The sequence below is a fragment of the Chaetodon trifascialis genome, chromosome 8 (genome assembly GCF_039877785.1).
Source record: "Chaetodon trifascialis isolate fChaTrf1 chromosome 8, fChaTrf1.hap1, whole genome shotgun sequence".
Classification (NCBI taxonomy): Eukaryota; Metazoa; Chordata; class Actinopteri; order Chaetodontiformes; family Chaetodontidae; genus Chaetodon; species Chaetodon trifascialis.
Window position 1 is genome coordinate 6,079,174 of NC_092063.1, and position 19,089 is coordinate 6,098,262.

A 19,089-nucleotide genomic window follows, 5' to 3' on the forward strand; every position below is an offset into this window, starting at 1 on the left:
CCCCAGCGGCGCGCTGTAAACAGCTGTCCCAAATGCTACCCCAGCTCGCCGCTCTCCTCCTGTTAATGGCAGTGTGAACAATGTGAGTCCGAGGCCTCGGGGTGAAGTGATTTCCGACATCGAGTCCCTCCTCCAAGAAGCAGCGGGGCGGAGGGCATTGCCACGGCCCGCTGCAAGCGCGGCAGATGTTTCGTTGTTGTTATTTTGGGAGAGGTCATACAAGTGCATTTTTTGTATGAGCCTATGCATGCGCGCGTGTGAGTCTTTATATAATGTATGTGCTGGTGTGAGAGGACAAAAGTGTGTGAAAAAGGGGGGTTGGTCCACACAGAGTGCATGAGAGATTAATTAGTGTGACTAGAGTATAATTACCACTAGCCCAGGGGTGATAATTACTGCCGTGCATATATATGTGTGTGTCTTGCGTGTCTTTTTTGTGAGTGTGTGTGTGCGCGCACAGTGGGATATAACCTGGGATGTCCATTATTAGACAGCTAATGTGACCCTGCAGTCTGCCACACAGCCTGTCATGTTATGATGATGTGACAGTTCTCTGCATGGGTGAGAGATTGCATCCTTCATTATGTGCCACATACATGCCCTCATCTAGCTCATGGGATGAAAGGCAGGGGCGGCCAGAGGTCTTGGTGACAGCGCCAGTGGTGCTGATACTCAGAGCAGTATTATTATATAACGGCCAACAAAAAAAAAAAGAAAAACAGGAAACCCGAGCTATCTTTTCTCTTCTTCACTTCGCTCTCACTGCCACAGCGGGAGTGTTCAGAAGCTCCAAAGAGGCCCGAGAAGGTGCTTGTGTCTCTCCTCTCTCCGCTCCATCATCCCTCCATCCATCTCCCTCTGCACGCAGGGCATTGTGGGCATGTGCTCCACTCTCTCTGACATCAGCTCTGCTTGGGGTATATGGAGAATGGTAATGGACTTTTGTTTCACAAGGAGCTTAATTTGCTAATTATGTGCAGCTCTACTACACATAACCCCATCCCCTGTCCAACCCCCACTCCACCCCTTCTCTCTCTCTCTCTCTCTCTCTCTCTCTCTCTCTCTCTCTCTCTGTCTAACTCTCTCTCACATACCCACGTACACACACTCACTCTCTCCCCCTCGCTGTTTCTGTTTCCCACTGCTGCAGATATGACTCAGAGAAGCTGCAGAAATTACTTTTGTGCTATTCTCTTTCTCTTCCCCTCTTTGCTCACTCGCTCTTTTTCCTGCTGTTACCTGAAGCGTCGTTTTCGCTCCCGATTACGCCAATAATGCATTCATAATGTGTGGTGATTTGGGCATTTTGAGCGGTGTCTTGCATCCTGTAGTAGCTAAGATAGAGCAGATATAACTTGGAGGAATGAAATGGCCCCAGGCGAATGTGTGGGTAAGCTCAGCTGAGCCTGCGCTGACCTGCTCCCAACAGTTTCTAGAAGAAATACAGTGAAGCTGCAGCTGCTGTTTTTTATTTATTTATTCTCAAGAACTCAAACATTTCACTCCTCTTTATATTTTCTATTTCAGGCGACGTAGTGGATTTAACGATGTTTAATTTTGGCCAGAATTAAAATATCACAGCTGTGCTAATGATTACGGTTAAGCTTGACGTAAATTTAAGTGATGGATGTGTGTGTGGGAGTGCACGTGGGTGGTGTTTTTTTCTCTTCGCCGTTCCTGAGTGCAGTGAGTGTTCATGTCTTCGTACAGTGTGCGCGAAGGGAAAAACGTACGCTTCCATTTATATTGAGTCACGTGTTGCTCGGGATTCATGAGGATACTTATCTTAGAGTACGGCCCAATCAGAAGCGCCTGCATGTCAGAGCTGGAGTAGAGTGATGACCTCTGCAGGTGTTCATGGCAGGTGGATTTTACACTTAATGCACAAACTCTTTTTTTTATTAACGTGAGTATTACTTGTAAAGGCAGGAGGATTCACAGGTTGAATGGTCGTTTCTTTGCGGCCTTGTACGGTTGCGTTGTACAGAAACGACCAGATGTGGCGACAGATTATCACGTCAGCAGACAGACAGCCGGCCTTCGTGACGGCAGAAAACGTCTGGTGAATTGTTCAGTTTACCATCTGCAATGTGTTGAACTTCAGAGACTCATTGTTATTCCCGCAGACACTCGACCTTGCCTCTGTCATCCTTACCTACTCGTCTACAATCATGTTTTATTCACCCTTCTACCCGCGTATGCTGTACCATCCCCTCTGACTTCATTGAAACAGTAAGCAGACAAGTGAATAGCTGTGATGTAAAGTTTTTCACAGGAAGTAAAATGTCCTTGGACTGGGAGTGCTGCGAGAGATGTAGTTGCTGTGGAAACTGTAAAGCTGTCCTCAAGGCAGCCACAATATTGTATTTCCATCCACCCGTTCTCCCTCCCTCCACCTCCAGTCCGCCTCACCTGCCCAAGGTAGGTGAGGAGATGGGGGCACCTAAGTATTTTGATGCTGACCTCCTCCTGTGTCCCCCCTCCTCCTCCTGCCCCCCCCCCCATGAGTCTGGCGCAGCCCCTTTTGCTTTGTTTTAAACGGCAGCTGTGTGCAGATAACAGTCCGGTCTGACCGACCAACAGTCGTGCTAAATTAGCAGCCTTGCTTTGTTATTAGCGAGGAGGGCAGAGCGCCAAGCCTTCAGTCCATTCATCAGTGGGTTAAACATTACTGTGGATCTAATGATCACCCCCCCACCCCCACCCCACCCCCCGTAGTGCACGCAGGCTGGACTCTGCAGGTCAGCGCTTGATTGACGCAGGTGCGCTTCCCCAGCTGCTGCCGTGACTTTATTCATCCTCTTTCCCGTTCAGATGCAGATAAGTGGCACTTTCTAGGCGGGATGTTTGTCAAACACTCGTGCACGCGTTCGGCGGAGCAGAATAGGGAGACTGGTTACCGTGGGAACGCTGTGAGCTCTTCTGTGAAGAACTCTGTGGGCGAGAGACACAGAACAGAGAGATGGAGAGAAGTGAAGAGAAAAGAGGGTAGGAGTGGGAGCAGGAGCAGGGTGAAAGACAGAAGCAGGATTGAATGACGGCTCGATGGGGATGGAGGAGACATATTGAAGACGGATGAGTGCCGCGACATTTTCATTTATCGCAGGCTGCAGGGTCCCTCATTGAAGAGCTGGGATGCGGTTTCTCTGGCCGCCAACCACGGGCAATTAGTCACGCTTTAGATCTGCCTCAGACTTTACAGAATGTCCCTTTGGTGATCTGCAGGGGTATCGTTTTCTTGAATTACTCCTTCTGCGTCTCCCACGTCACGTTCAAATGAAGTCTAATTGTGCTCCATTTGGGTGAATCACATCCAGCTCGAACACACACCTTTACACGAGGGCTCACGCACACATGCACATGCAAACTCACAGGGTATACTGCAGGTGCAGAGTTTGAGCCGTAACTGTAACTGCGCCCCTCCTTGTCAGTGCTTTTGCCTGGCACTCAACGCCAAACGCCCACACAGGCAGTCCGCACTGTTGCCAAGCAGCAGGAGACTCAAGCTCACAGAGGAAAGCGAGGGGTGTGGGGCGGGGGGTTGGTTGTGGAAGAACTGGTAGAAGGGAAAGGAAAGGGGGGGTTGTTGCGTATAAAAACACTTAACTTTAGGCTACAATGCGGCGTGTGTGGTTATCAAACGTCTCTGTTTGTCAGCAGGAGTCAGGCGGGTCACGCGCTGGAGGTGGGATGACGCAGTGCGCTCCCACACTCTTATTTCATAGACAATGGCGGAGAAAGAAAGAAAGAAAAAACAGTGAAAGCACAGTTTGAAGTGGGTCGTACCACGGCTGAATTGGACGGACAGATCGTACCCCAGAAAAGCCACGCGGATCGTAAATGGAAGTGCTCCCTGGCCGTGGGCTGCTGTACGAAACAGTTGTTGTGGTGTGTAAGCGTACAGAAAAAGCCTGCCACAACGGCGCTGGCGATGTCTTCCCGTGATCGCCGCATGTGAGCCTCGTTCCCACTCTCCTCGCTCATCTATACATAGACTCACCTACACGCTGACACCCCCATGCCACTGCACAGGTTTGAGGAAACACTGACTCCAGGAAAAAAAAAAAATCGCTCCACATTCTGTTTCCATTTCCTCCTCCCCTCTCCATCCTTCTTCCCTCCATTCCTCCTCTCTTGATTATTTTCACCCTTGCCCTCCTCCGTATTCAACCTCTCCCACTCTCATGCAGCTCACTCTCCTCCCACTCCTCTCCCTGCCTCCAGCCTCTGTCAACTCACCGCTTTAAATACACGCCACCTCACACATTCTGTACCACTTTCTCTTCTGGCCTGGACTTCCTGTGTTCTCTCAGTAATATCTTCTGACCTGCGCTGCGTTGATTCATATCTCCATCTCTTCTTTTCATTATCATTTTGTTATTCTGTGTGCGCCCGCTAATGACAGAAAGAGCAATGCAAGAGTGCGTGTGGGTAGTATGTGTGTTTTGTTTTTCTCTGGAGGAGGAGAAGAAGAAGGCGGAGGACAATTGGGGCTTTGTGAGTGTGTCTGTTTTTTTTTATGGCACTCAGGGATTCAGGCATAACTGCTCATGAAGCAAAAAATCAGATCCTTGATGAGCCTGTCAACGCTTGCCACACTGGGGATACTCTAACCGGAGGCAGTAGTTACCACTGGTAAAATACAAATCTTGGCAGTGTAAGACCGTACAGTGTGTGCAAGCATGGCTCAGGCTTACATAACAGCACCTCTGCCTCTCTTCACATCTCCATCCAAAGCTGAACAGGTCAGCAGGTTCATTTGTTCAGAATATTTTCTTTCTCCGTGCTACGGAGACCCAATAAAGAGAAATTAACACCACTCAGGTCACATTCTGTCAGAATATTTGGCAATTTAGACTCTGTGCTTGTAATTTAAGGCTGAAACTCTTACCAAGGCCCTGACTTGTAACCTCTGCGTAATCTTTATAAATAGGCGCTCTTGTTCCACACTCTGCTGTTAAAATAGCTGCTGACAGCTTATTCTCATTTAATTGGAACTTTTTATAATATGCACTAAGAAAACGAGCATGCCGCCTACGTAATTATACCCTTAAACACTCTCATTTTTACCACTCTGCTTTCCCTCTGATTAGACACCCTTAAACTCCTGCAACCAGCCCTCTCTGTCCTGGGATGTTTTCACACCCACAGCTTGTTTGCTCTGCTCCAAATCAGTTAATGAGTTTGTAAAACTTGGACCAGTTTCCTCTTAGTTTGGATGCATCACTACAAACCTTGTGAGGACATTCACTCTGCTTATTGGTCAGATGTGAGTGGGGCGGGAGCGGGAAAGTAAATACAGGAAGAACGTGTTGTGTTCTGGACTAGTGCAACCACTGCAGAATTTGGTTGGGACCAGACCAAGACCACCTCCTCTCAAGGGTGTCGGTTTGGTTGTTTTGGTCCACACCTGAATGTGATTACTGTGTTCACACCTGCTCAAACATGTCACACCAAAGGGGCGAAAGAACCAGAGTTTGATTTGCCTCAATTTGAGTCAATTTGAAATCAAGTCAAACATGAATAATTGGGACAAAGCTGGTGATATTCTGTATCTTTGTTATTGTTAGCAAATCCCATGGAAAGGCCAAAAAGTATTTCTAACTTCCCTAACCTCTCTGTGGTTCTCAGCTCTGAGCCCATTTGTTCCTAGAGAGGATGAATCTTTAAACTTGCAAGATTTGTTTGGCCACTTGGAGGCAGTGTGACCAAATTGTAAACAAACATTAACGTATCATCACCGTATAAGCTATTGCTACAAACATTTTATCAAGCATGTGCTCATTTGCACATCCAGCAGTTACAGAATAACAGTATCATTCATTTTGAGTCGTGTTTGTGTCCACCTGATGAATGGGAGTGCAGTATTCACTCTTTTATCTCTGTGTTTGGCCTTATCATCGCCTGAGGGAAATATCTGTCAGATGTCCCACTAGGTTCATCAGCTAGCTACCTGCTAACTGTGTCTGTGTCTGTTGCATCCGCTAACATGGAGGGGATGGGATTTATGACCTATACTGCAGCCAGCCACCAGGGAGTGATCAAGATGCATTGGCTGCACTTCTTAGGAGCTGTCATGCCGTCCATCTTTATATACAGTCATTGGTTTTAATGGTTTTTGAACAGTGGAGCTTTTTAGATACACAGGCAACATGTTAGTCGGATTAGTTCATAGTTGGTTTGTTCACAATAAGGAAAAAAGAGAATATCGCCAAACATATTCTCTATCAGCTGTGATTGTGGGTTCTAATAAAATCCTTGATGCAGCCATCGAGTGAAGAAAACATTCAGTTTGGTCGCCTCGTCTTACACAGCTGGCCAAAAAAGCTGGTAAAGTACAGTGAAGTGTTGCAGTATCTCACTTCCTTTCTCACTCTCTTTGGTGCATCTTGTCTACGTCCCTCTCTGAGACTATTTCCATGCTAAAATGACAGGGACTGTGTGTCCTTGACAGCAGCTGGCCCCAGTGAGAAACCAACCATTTACATGCTAATCTCAACCACTGCTCACTCACAATCTGCAGATGGAACATCTCTAATTCCTGCCAGAGTGGAGGGGCAGCGGAGAGGCTTTTGTGCGATATGTGCACTTTTGCATGCATTACACAAAGTGGTTTTGCATTTTCACACAGGATGATCCACAGAAGAACTCCACTATAGACTCATACAGAGCTTTATATAATCCATCAGAGTGCTTGGAGTTTCTCACTCAAAACTCGCACTTAGCGACTCTGGCTATGAGGATTTCTAGATGTTTCTTTCTTAATCGGTGACCTCGAACTGTCCCTCTTACACTTCAACACACCTGGAATCTGTCTGCCCGGAGCTGATTCCAACAAAGACCCGTGGTGTTTGTGAGGGTGCGTCTCTCAGAGATGTTAGTCACTTTGCCGTCTGTAAAATTTGTCACACATCTACCTCTCTTTTCTCCTTTTAAATGTGTCATTCCTTGTACTACCATTGTCGCTCTATGATTTGTTACTATCAGTGTGCAGCTTCAAATCAATGCTCGCTCCGTCTCTCTCTCTCTCTCTGTCTCTTCTTTCTGCTTTGCCGCTGACTGTTTGTTTGTCTGTTTCTCTGCTTTCTCCATGTCTCTGTGTGTCGTCCGTCTCTGGTCCTTCCTGTCAGTGTCCGGCCGTCGTCTATCTCAGGGCAGCCCACCTCGGCTCCCACCACCCCTACGGCGGCGGGCAGCGCTGCCTATTCCGCTCTGTTCCCCACCAGTCTGACTGTTCACAGCTTCGTCAGTCTCCATCAGTACTGCTGTCCCTCTACTGACCAAAGCTTACAGCAGGAGGACAGGTAAGGGCCACAGCGGGGCCTGAGTTCAGTGAGTACGACACAGTGAAAACAAAAAGCCCTTCAACTCCATGAGAAGCCTTGCAACAATCCCAAAGCCTGTCAACAACCTCCAGGTCTCTCTCTCGCGCAGTGGCCTGTCACCATCACTTTCTTTACATTTCATCCCCATCTGCCTGCTGTCCTGCTTTACCTTTCTGCACCCCAGCCCCCTTCTCCCCCTTCTTAATACCAACTAAGAGCCTCTGCTTCAGTCTCCCACCACTCCCAGGTGTGACTAATAGCTGGGGTAGCGGCTTGAAAAGCACACGGCTCCTCACTGATAGCATCATCCTCAATAAACTGTGGGACCGAGCTGAACTGAGTCACAAGTGAACCTGGTGAATTCTCACCCTCTTTTCTCTCCTTCCCTCATTTATCCTCCACCTAATGCTGTTCTAGGACACATCAGTGCATGATGCTCCAACACTGCCATCTAATGGCATGAGACAGCTGTGATGGGCATATACTCAGTGTGTGGTAAACACCATTTTCCATACAGATGTCCCCGCTCTAACTCAAAATGCAGCCCCCTTCCAGGCTTTTCTAGCTTCCACCTGTTTGCTTTTTTGCTTTCTCTGCTTTTCTTCGTGTGTGTCTCGTGCTGTTTTTCACTCTGTCCTCCTCTTTCTTTGTCTCTCTGTGTCTTGTCTGTCTGCCTTCCCGTGTTTCTTTCTGTGCTCTGGCCCGTCCCGTGTTGCTTTCCAAGAGAGGAGGGTGAGGATGAGGGTGCCCATCAGTTCTGTTGTTCTGCCTCGGGCTGCAGCAGCCCCTCCTCTCGCTGAGCTGTGGTGTGACTGACTGCACAACGACTCACTCGCCCATTTACCTGTGAAAAGACTCTCACAGTCTATGCTGCCACAAAACGGAGACCTCACTGTGTACCAAAAAAAAAAGTATTTTCAAAGCATTTTAGCAGGAAAAAACAGAAATGCATGCAACCTGTAGTCTTTGTGACAATTGGTGTATGTGCTATCATTGATTTATTCATGTATCATATGGTTTGTGCATTAATTTACATTTGAGGGGATCTTGATGTTGTCTTCTCTCTGTATTCTTTGCTGTTGATTTCTTTTCTTGCAGCCATATCAAGCTGTCAGAACGCATCACCATCGTCTGCTCATTACTGTCGCACTCATGCTTATCTTGGATCCAATCGTTGAGTCATGTCAGTTCGGATGTGCTCAGTAGTCACCCTTTGTTATTTGTGCAAATCACTACATGGTCCTGTCATCAGCCATTATACAATGTCAGAGAAACTCGCCTCCTATGTGGTGTAAAGACATTACCCGTATGCAATTTGTTTAACATGTTAGCATCCATGTTAGCATCCATCTGATGATCATTGTCTCATGTTCATTGATAATTTCTGAAGAGATTTCTTTACCTTGTTGATTTAATTCTGGAAAAATAAAGACCTCTAGTTCCTGACACTTCATTTCTTTCTTTTAAAATGTCTGAATGTGAAATATGTGCTGCTGTAATCGCTGCGTGTTGTTTCAGTCATGCCGGAATGTTGCTCGCTCACACCCGCCTCACTCATCTCCACCTCCAGAACAATGAAGTCATCCACACGCAAAATTCACAGACAGAAATTCTATTTTAAGTTACGTAAAGATGTTGACGTGCACTTTATCCCCGAATGTTAATGCTTTCCCCCGCAGACCTCGTGGCGTGTACCCCGTTATGGTCGGAACCTGATTAGCATATCGCTGTAGCCGGCGAAAACCTGCCTGGCGTCAACTGAAAATCAGTTTTGTGTTAAGCCAAAATTTTTATAATTTTCTAAATGTACACAATCTTTTATTTGACAGCAAATCTTTTGCAGCTTCTCAGGATGTTTTTTTTTATCTGTGTACACTGCAACAACATGGACTACTGAACCTCAGAGAGCACAATTCACCTACATGTAGAATATATAATACACATTATAGAAAAGTCTTATTTGACAGTGTTTTCTCGCTGTCTATATATTACATTTTCCTCCAAACCTCCTTCTAGTAGATTTCATCCATGCTGATTATGACTTGTTTTCTATCCAAACGCTATGTTGTTCATCTGAGCTGCTACAACACACTACCCATAATTCTTTGCTTCCACCTACATTCATGTAGACAGCATAGACATCAAGGTTAAACCACTGATGTGCCCCGTTAAACATTTTATCTCGTAAGTGGGATGTAAAAGCAAAAGCAAAAACAGCGCAGGCCTTCTTCTATATCTCTACCCCTTTTTTTCAATAAATGAATGCACTTTCTCCGTGTGTCTTTTCATCTGTTTCTGTTCGCCGTGACGGCTTTTTGTTTGGTTTGATCGTCGTGTAATAAAAGTGACTGTGCATGTGTCAGTGATCCGGCGCAGGGAGGGTGGAGGAGGGAAAGCTGGGCTGGGTGAGGGAAGTTCATAGCTGTCAAAGGACTGTCAAGAATGTAGGCTGTACAGCTTTTCAGGGCGAGCAAGAGCCAATGTGAAAGCCTGTGCATGAGAGAGAGAGAGAGAGAGAGAGAGAGGGAGAGAGGGAGGGAGGGAGGGAGGGAGGGTGTGTTTGTTATTGCGCTGCTCCAGTCAGTGTTGGACCTTTCTCTGACAGTAGCAGCATGGTAAGAACTCAGCTGTTTTGGTTTTTTTTTTTACTTTTCTTTCACTTACAAAACTGTCAGAAAATAGCATTTAGTTTGGCACCAGTGAGAGATGATGCTACTTGTTACACTGGTGTTTGTATGGTGGTCTACACTGCAGTGAGGTAGTGCCTGTGACATGCTGTCGGTGCTGTAGATCAGCCGTCTGCGTGCTAAGTAGAGGCAAAGTGAATCATCACAGACAGCGAAAAGACAGGTAAACTGCTTAATACAAAAGATGAATGGCATCTGTTGAGTGCCGGTAATTAATGAGGGGCTTTTTCATTTGTAAATGTCATATTTTTAAAAGAAGAAACGCTTTGAGAAGAAGCTGACATATAAATGGAAGGAGATGGAGTTTAATTGGGCTATTGAGAGGCACCTGTGTGCACATGCCGTCCAGATGACAGATCACATACCTTTCAAACTCCGACTAATCTGCCTGTCCACGGTGTCACTCTTGAGGAAATGTACACACGGCATGCAGCTGTTGAACAATGAACTTAATTGCTTCTTGAAACTTCGACTCTCAAGTGAAACAGCTACAATAACACTTCTACAGTGTTTTGTCATGCAAGTTTGAATTGCCTGTTAGTTGGATTTGACAACCACAGGGGAGGTCTGCAATCAGCACTTTGATATGTGAGCACAGGCTCTCCAGAAGCGAATCAGCTGTACCCCCTCGGGAAGTGGAACATTAACAAAAAACATCATAAGTATGCAGTTTACTCAGAAATAGTGAATGACAGATACAAGCTATTGATCCACTCAGAAAGGAGAAGTCTTCTTCTAATGAAAGTTTACTTTGTCTGCCCACCTGTATATACAAGACTCATCTCGTCAGTCTTCCCTGCTTCAGTGCCAGAGATTATCTGATAAATTCCTGCTTACGAAACACTTTCAGTTTCCAGCTACATCACTCTGTAGCCTTGCAAACAATACAGCTGCACGAGGCTTTTATCTCTGATTTCACTATCTGCATTCAACATGAAGTGTCATCCTCCGCTGAAAACCATAGAGCTGGATTGAGCTTTGAACTGGAGGGTCTGTGTCACAGAAAGAAGTGTGTGTGTGTGTGTGTGTGTGTGTGTGTGTGTGTGTGTGTGTGTGTGTGTGTGAATGTGTGTGATGGGAAACTCACAGCTTGAGACAGCGGAGAGTGTTGGCGGTGCAGGAATGCTCCGATCTGACCCATGAATGATTTGATTGTTTCCTTTCAGTTTTGAAAGAACAGGCTCACATGTGACAGAGAGAATACAGATAGGTTTATTTTCTTGATGGAAAACATTTCTCATAATGCGCTTTTCAGTCTCTTCAAGCCCTGCCGCTGATGGTTAATATCACATCACTGAAGCAATTAGCTGGGATCTTCCCGTGGGCTTTTCTGCTACTTTTATCATCCCTAGTCCACATTTTAGGGGCTATTTATATTAGTTGATAAGCTTTTGGACGAATGGCAGAATTTACCTAAAAATTGAGTGTGAAGAGATTAGAAAGGATATGAGATAACTACACTGAGTCAATCCTCAGGTGGAAATGAGTCAACAGACAGGTCGATGCAATTATTGGCATCTCCATGGCAGGCAGCAGAGAGGTTAATCCCCCAGCCTCCATGTCCTGCTGCTGGTTCGATGGCACTGTCAGACCCACTGCAGCTCTTTCATACGCACACATACACAAACACACGCACTGTCTGTACATCAATATTATATGAGCGAGGGACAGGAGGCAGGGGGACTGCATGGAGTTGACATTGTGCTTTACTTAGCACACCTCCATCCACTTTTCAGTTTCCCTCTTGTCAATTTCTGCCCACATCTTTCACTATCAGTGATCACTCTCTTGTTTATTAGATTCCACCATCTGTTTCAGCTCCAATTAAATGGTTGGAGGTAGTGAAACTCTGGGCTGGTCTTTATGAGGGAGCCTCTAGAGAGAACCTCTCTCTGGCACTGTAACAGGAATACAGGGTTTCTTACATAAGTAATGAGGTGCAGATGCCAGCTGCGATATGGCCACACTCATGTTTTATACAACAAACTTTTTACTCGTGTATCATCCTCACCTTGTCTCTCACCGCATATTACTGCCCGGCTCACGCTGCAGGCAAAACCAAATGAAAAGTCTTGTTTAATGCATGCGCACTTGGAGGTGGGTTGCAGCCTCTTGCATACGAAGACAAATCAATGGTGAAACAGAATTCATTTATTTTTATTTCAGATTTTTCACCAAACCTGGAGAGCTTTAATTGGTGTCTCTCTCAACTTGAAAATCTAACGCTCAGAGGCAGAAATTCAGATGTGTCATGTTTAAACAGGTCTTGCTGCATCGAGGCTGTGGAGATGAAAATCGCTTTGGCGGCTGTCACCTGCTCGCAAAGCCACTGCAGAAAATATCACTTCTGTCTGAAGTATTTTATTACTTTCTATTATTTTCCCTCTTTAAGAGATGTGAACAGACAACAGCTGAAGTTTAGGAGGATTTGGAGGTCAGATCAATCCAAGGAGCAGCTATGAATATTCAGAGAAACCAGGCCTGTGGCTCCTTAATGTCGTGTTGAATGTATTTTAGGTTTCTGTGACTCAGTTGAATGAAAATACCATCTGCTCCTGCTGATGTGCATGGCAGGAAGTGTCAATGAAGTCCCTGCTTGTCTCTACCTGTTGGCGCCATGCAGGGGCACTCATGTTGCTAGTTTCCATTCCTTAAAAGGAGCCGTTTCAAGCAGCTCTGAAGGAGACACAATTTTCTATTCACACAGTTTATACCAGACAATATGGAAATAGGTACTAAAGTTAGATGATTATTCAGGCCGCCATTTTCATAATCCAACAACTTTGGACAAACTGTATTTGCATAGCTCACTCTGCACAAATATTTTATCTGTTTTCATAACAAGGCAAGTATTATGCAGACTGCCATTCACAACCTGTGGAGCATCTCCAACACCCACCTCAATGGCGATAACAGTCAATACATTGTCATGGCAACTACGCTTCTCATCCTAACAACTGCCTCGTCGCCCACAAAGGTCCCACGGCAACCGTCACCAAGCAACCCCCTCCCTCTTCTCAGTTTCTCTATTTAAGGAGCAGAGGAGGAGGAATGATAAATGATGCTGCACAGAAAAATAAATAAATAAATAAATAAACAAATAAAACATTTCCAAGAGGTGATGGAGTTGTGTGCTACAACTTGTTGCTGGTAATTAATTCACTCAAAAACAAAGCGTGGTAATGTTGTGATGATTTTCCTGCAAACAGCATAAATAAAAGTCTGTGGAGTTGCTGTTAAAAGTTAGCTTCGCTGTGGTGATGTGTGCTTTCCTGTAGATGTCACAATTGTGTCTTTTTATCGCCGGGCTCTTGTGTTATGCAACATAATGGAGTTGTCCTCAGTGTTGTTCTTAGACTCAACAATAATTTAGCTGGGTCATGCGTTCCTTGAAGGCACAGGATGTCCTGCTGAAAGACCCTGCATTGTACTCAGTTTTCCCCTCTGTGCACTCCAGAGTGCTGGCATAGCAGCTGGCATATGGTGTTTGTATTTCAGCATCACTTACAAGATAAAACAAATTAAAATACCTGTGAGTTATTTCCTTGTTGCCTGAGAAGCCTTTTCCTCCTCTTGTTTTTACCAACTAAACACTAACACAGGAAGTCTCTGCGGTCCAGTGGAACAGAGACAGCTCAAGGATCAGGGAGGAGGACATAAGCTGACCCACTCAAAGCAAAAATGGTCAAAGTCAACAAGGCAGCGTTTCACTCCTTTTTTGTCCACTGCATCAGTGTGTGATGCAGAGTCTAAAATATGCAAAAGGTAGAAACCTCACAAGCCATGTTTTCCCACCAAGATTTGCCTATTTCATGTGCTGAATGCAGCGCTCCCACACACACAGCTCTGACCCTGGCTCTCTACTCTCTGCCTTGTTATGGGACAGCTGACAGGAGGGGGTGCGGCTAAGTCGAGGAGGAAATGAAGGCAGGAGCATGTGACCGTAGTTGTTCTCCCAAACACACACTGACTAATTGACATGGGGTGGATTTTGTCTGGGCAAAACTGCGTTAACAGGACACTGGAGGATTTCTGGACTTACTTGAATCCTGATAAGTTTTCTGGTTCTTGCTATTCTCACTGCGAATAGGAATTATTCCCTTTGAATCCAACTTAACTTTTTTGGTGATTTGGTTGCAAATATCAGCTTCTTGCTACCATCTCTGTCTAATAATCCTGGAGGTGATGTTATTTGCGTTTTGTTCAGGATATTTCATAATGCGCTAAAGTGCCTGTTTTACACCTGCGGCTACCATAACCTGGTCTTTCCTGTCAGAATGGTGTTGATGGCATGTGGCGGTGGAAGAATGTGTTGATGACTCCTACAAATGACTGCTGTGTTTGTCAGACTAGGATACACTGAGAGAGAGAGACGAAAGACTGAAAGAGGCAACAAGAAAACATGAAGCTGGAAGACAGTGCATAAACACTAGTAGGCTTGGCTGAACGTAGTAGTATATTAACTCATCCTCTGGACTCATAAAGGAAGGAGATACAGGGCAGAGACCTTTATGTCTCTTTGATCACCAACTTGCAATATAGACCAGGAATGTTGTCAGATCTTTGGCACTGCTTTGACGGAATTGGAGTTTGAAAGTGATAAAAGATCGCCATGAGTTCCACTAAGAGATGGTTATCTTCTCGCCGCTATAAACTTTATGTGTAAGTCCTTCCATGGAAGCTTTTAAGTGCAATTCTACATAATTTGGTGATGTATGCATTCATTCAGTCTCTAAGTGTTCGGTGTGACATTTTGTCAAGCCACTTATGACTCATTCTAAAAGCTTCTGCTCATTTTTTCTCGTAGTGTGGAAGGGGAGTCCCAGTGCCCAGAGACAGGCACCCACAAAGACCGCTCATTCGGCCAGACACATTACCTGCGTGGCTCAGAACGCTACACTGACAGCAGCACACCCTCCGGATCCAGGGACCCTTCGTGCGTGGCTGCGTCCAGTTCAGCCAGCTTGGCCTGGGCACTGCGAACACGGCATCAACCTGCAAGTTTGGCCCTCCGTAAGCAAGAGGAAGAGGAGAACAAGAGATGCAAGGCCCTTTCAGACAGTTATGAACTCTCAACAGATCTGCAGGATAAGAAGGTATCATAGCTGAGGGTGCTGTTGGATTTGTAGTCTTGGGTTCATGGGTGAGTATGTAATCTGCGTTCTTCTTTTCTTTTCGCTCACCTTTCCCCAGGTGGAGATGCTGGAGAGAAAGTATGGTGGCTCCTTTGTAAGTCGCAGAGCAGCGAGGACCATCCAGACAGCGTTCAGACAGTATCGCATGAACAAGAACTTTGAGCGTCTCAGGAGCTCCGCTTCAGAGAGCCGCATGACACGGCGCATCATCCTGTCCAACATGAGACTGCAGTATTCCTTCGATGAGCGACAGCCTCAGCAGCAGGCCCAGACACAGACCAACTTCACCCACAGCGTGGCCATAGGGCCTCCTCATTCCCCCGACACAGACCGCCCAGGAGACTACACCCACTTAGAGGACTCCTTCTCCAAACAGGTACCAGCGCTTCAGGTTTACTGTGTGTTATGGGCTTTAAAGCAATTACATTCTTTTAGGTTCATTTATTTAACTCTTATCGAACTCTTTATGACAAGAAAGTCTCAAAGGTCTTTCCAGTGATAGAGAGAAACAGCCAAAGGAGAAGGGGAACAGAAAGAAAAGAAAATTTCTGATCTAGACAGGTATACCCGGCACCACCCGACTCTTAAAGCTTGGTGTAGACGATCCATGTTATGATAAAGCCTATTGCACATCTATTTTATATGTGTAACAGATGTGCTTTAATAACAAGTTATCGCTGAAGTCCTGCCTCACTTCGTGTTCCCTCCAGGTCAAGTCCTTGGCTGATTCCATAGATGATGCCCTTACCTGCCGAGCGGGTCGCGATGACTCCCAGGAGGGCAGCAGGGAGGGTGGAGGGATTAGTGAAGACTTTGGCGAGTGTGTGTGGAGCAGCAGCAGCAACCCCTCCTCCCAAAGGGGTTTGGGAGAACGAGCCAGGGGTGCTGGAGGAGGACTCAGTATGCATGGCGACAGCACCGCCACCTCGTACAGCGACGTTACCCTTTACATGGATGATGGCATGCCGTCATCCCCGCTGTCCCTGGATCGGGCTCCCAGCAGCACAGACACAGAGTACTGGGGCCCCGGTGGTGGTGTCGGAGGGCGCGAAGACAGCAGGGACACTGAGGGAGGGGGTAGCAGTAACAGTCGGCGCAGCACCCCTTGTACCGAGTGCAGGGACTATCGTCTCAGGGGCGCACATCTGCCCCTCCTCACTATTGAGCCGCCCAGTGACAGCTCAGTGGACATGAGTGACCGTTCAGATCGTGGATCTCTAAGCAGACAGCTGGTCTATGAGCAGGAGCCTGGGGTAGGGGCTGGCTCCCCTCAGGGAACCCTCAAACACTCACCCAACACAGGCACCCGCTCTTCCTCCACAGCAGCTGCCCAGGGTCAGACCCGGGCCCCCGGCAGACCCATACCCACACACATCCCTCACCAGGTGGCTGCACACCACCACCATCACCACCACCCTATCCACCACCATCAGTACCCTGACACACCCTCGTCATCCTCGTCCCCCCAGCAGCCTCCCACCACCCCTCTGTCATCCTCCTCCTCTACAGCTCTGCCCCCCGGTGGTCTGGAGCAGCCATGCTGCTCGGATGGAGACAACGACTCTCTCAACTCCACGACCAACTCCAACGAGACGGTCAACTGCAGCTCTGGCTCCTCGTCTCAGGACAGCCTACGGGAGCCTCTGCCGCCTCTGGGAAAGCAGACCTACCAGAGAGAGAGCCGCCACAGCTGGGACTCCCCACCCTTCAACAGTGATGTGGTACAGAGACGGCAGTACCGCATCGGTCTCAACCTCTTCAACAAGTAAGACGCTAATACTAATAAACCAAAGTGTATATGAGGGTCCGTTTCATGGCTGTATGAAATTAAAGTGGTTAAGTTGTAATGGGAAAGTTTCTTTTTCATTGACTGTAGGAAGCCAGAGAAAGGGATCCAGTACCTGATAGAGAGAGGTTTCGTATCGGACACTCCAGTTGGGATTGCTCGCTTCATCCTGGAGAGGAAGGGCCTCAGCAGGCAGATGATTGGCGAGTTCCTGGGGAACCGACAGAAGCAATTCAACAAGGATGTTTTAGAGTGAGTATGGGACCAAAAAGCGCAGAAGCAGCAGGATTTCATTTTTAACAAATCAGGGAAGTTAGTCCAAATACAGATCAGCAAATGTGCACACCACATTTCAGCTCACATATTTCATTCTTAGTTTTCATTCTTAGTCTGAATAGATGAAAGCTTGGGGCAAACCTGACCCCTGACACACATACTCATGGTTTGTAATAAGACTTAAAATCTGCATGGACGGATGAGTGTCCAGGATGTGCAGTGGGAGAGTTTACACTGTGACCTCTGCTCTGTGTGTTTCAGCTGTGTGGTGGATGAGATGGACTTCTCAGGCATGGACCTGGATGACGCTCTCAGGAAATTCCAGGCTCAGATTAAAGTTCAAGGAGAAGCCCAAAAAGTGGAGAGGCTCATAGAGGCTTTCAGGTTTGTGTGTGTTGGAAAACAACTTCAGGATACACTGAATTTCACCGTTGGAGTGTCAAAATGTGAATGTTTGAACATGCTGTTTCTGTTTTCCATGCAGTCAGAGATACTGTGTGTGTAATCCGACCCTGGTTCGGCAGTTCCAGAACCCGGACACCATCTTCATCTTGGCCTTTGCCATAATCCTCCTCAACACAGATATGTACAGTCCCAACGTCAAAGCCGAGAGGAAGATGAAACTCGAGGATTTCATCAAAAATTTGAGAGGTGCTCCCACTGATGCATGACTTTATGAAACATGTTATAAGCATGTCTTTCTGATATCTTAATGGACACTATGAGCAAGAAGACATGTCTCTTTGTGTGACTAAAAGCTATATGCATTAGATTAGTAAGTAAAATTGGCAAAGTCCAACTAAATTAAACGATTTTTCAGACACAGTATACATATCTGCTCTGTAAATCACTTGTCCTGTATTCTCCTAAAAAATCAGAAACCAAAAGGGAGAAAATTTTATAAATTTTATATTTTTGGTGTCATGATGGTGTCCCCTGTCTTTGCACTGATACCATTCTGGTTTTGGTCTGTGTAGCAGGGGACTTTACTTTGATAGAGCCAATCAAATCTTGCATGTCAGTGTCACATCATAGGCAGAGCAGGCGGTCACACTGAGCCAGACAGCAGCGACACCACACAAGAGCCACAGACTCAACAACAGCCCACGTTCACTTTCCTGCTGAATCCTCCCTCTTATTTAACTTACAAATATGAACACACTTCTTGTCATGCACCTTAACTTGTTGAACAAGTGACCGAACAAACATTCACAGGAGAACGTTGGAATTTTGAAGCCTAGATAGCTTATTAGCTGCTGAGTTGCAGCACATTAAGCAGCATGTAAATATGCCTGTCACTTCAGTCTGTTCTGGTGCTGTTGTCATTTTTACTCTTCAACAGCAGTGACAACACTCCATTTATCCATGACATGCCGGCTACAACTCAAGGCCTGTGTTAGCCGGTTATATGGATTGGGAAAGCAATTGCTTTCACATTTGTCTTCAACATGATCATAATTTGTCCCTGATCCCCTCCAGATGTGGTTTTGCCCAATCGGATCACAATCCATACTCAATGCGTCTTGGCTGCATGTACATTCATGTGGCTATCCGATCAACCAAAACACTTTTCATGCAGGGTGTAAAGGGGATGTCTGGCAGCCAGCTGTTGACAATCACATGCGTCTCCAGCTAGCAGAGATGAAAAGGAACATTTCTGATATTTCCCCAAAGACCTTTTTCTTTCTTTTAATAATTAACAAAAAATATTAAACAGGGGCTATTATGACCAAACGGCAAAGAAAAGATCATTGATGACACTTCAAAAACAAATGCAAATCCAAAGACATCACACGGGCGACACTGTGTGAAAACTGTGCCTGATGCTAACATTTCTGTTGTGTTCACTGTACAATTTGTGATTTGTACAGTGCAGTTTT

General features: G+C 46.2%; 1 protein-coding gene across 1 annotated transcript in view; it reads left to right on the forward strand.

Annotated features, from left to right (window-relative positions):
* The window catches only part of iqsec2b (IQ motif and Sec7 domain ArfGEF 2b), a 28,028-nt gene that overhangs the window by 3,543 nt on the left and 5,396 nt on the right, over positions 1 to 19,089 (forward strand). Inside the window, exons 2-7 of the mRNA XM_070967592.1 lie at positions 14,820 to 15,108; positions 15,206 to 15,523; positions 15,858 to 16,912; positions 17,024 to 17,185; positions 17,471 to 17,593; positions 17,694 to 17,860. Coding sequence (XP_070823693.1) covers positions 14,820 to 15,108; positions 15,206 to 15,523; positions 15,858 to 16,912; positions 17,024 to 17,185; positions 17,471 to 17,593; positions 17,694 to 17,860 — 2,114 coding nt within the window. The remainder of the gene's footprint in view (positions 1 to 14,819; positions 15,109 to 15,205; positions 15,524 to 15,857; positions 16,913 to 17,023; positions 17,186 to 17,470; positions 17,594 to 17,693; positions 17,861 to 19,089) is intronic.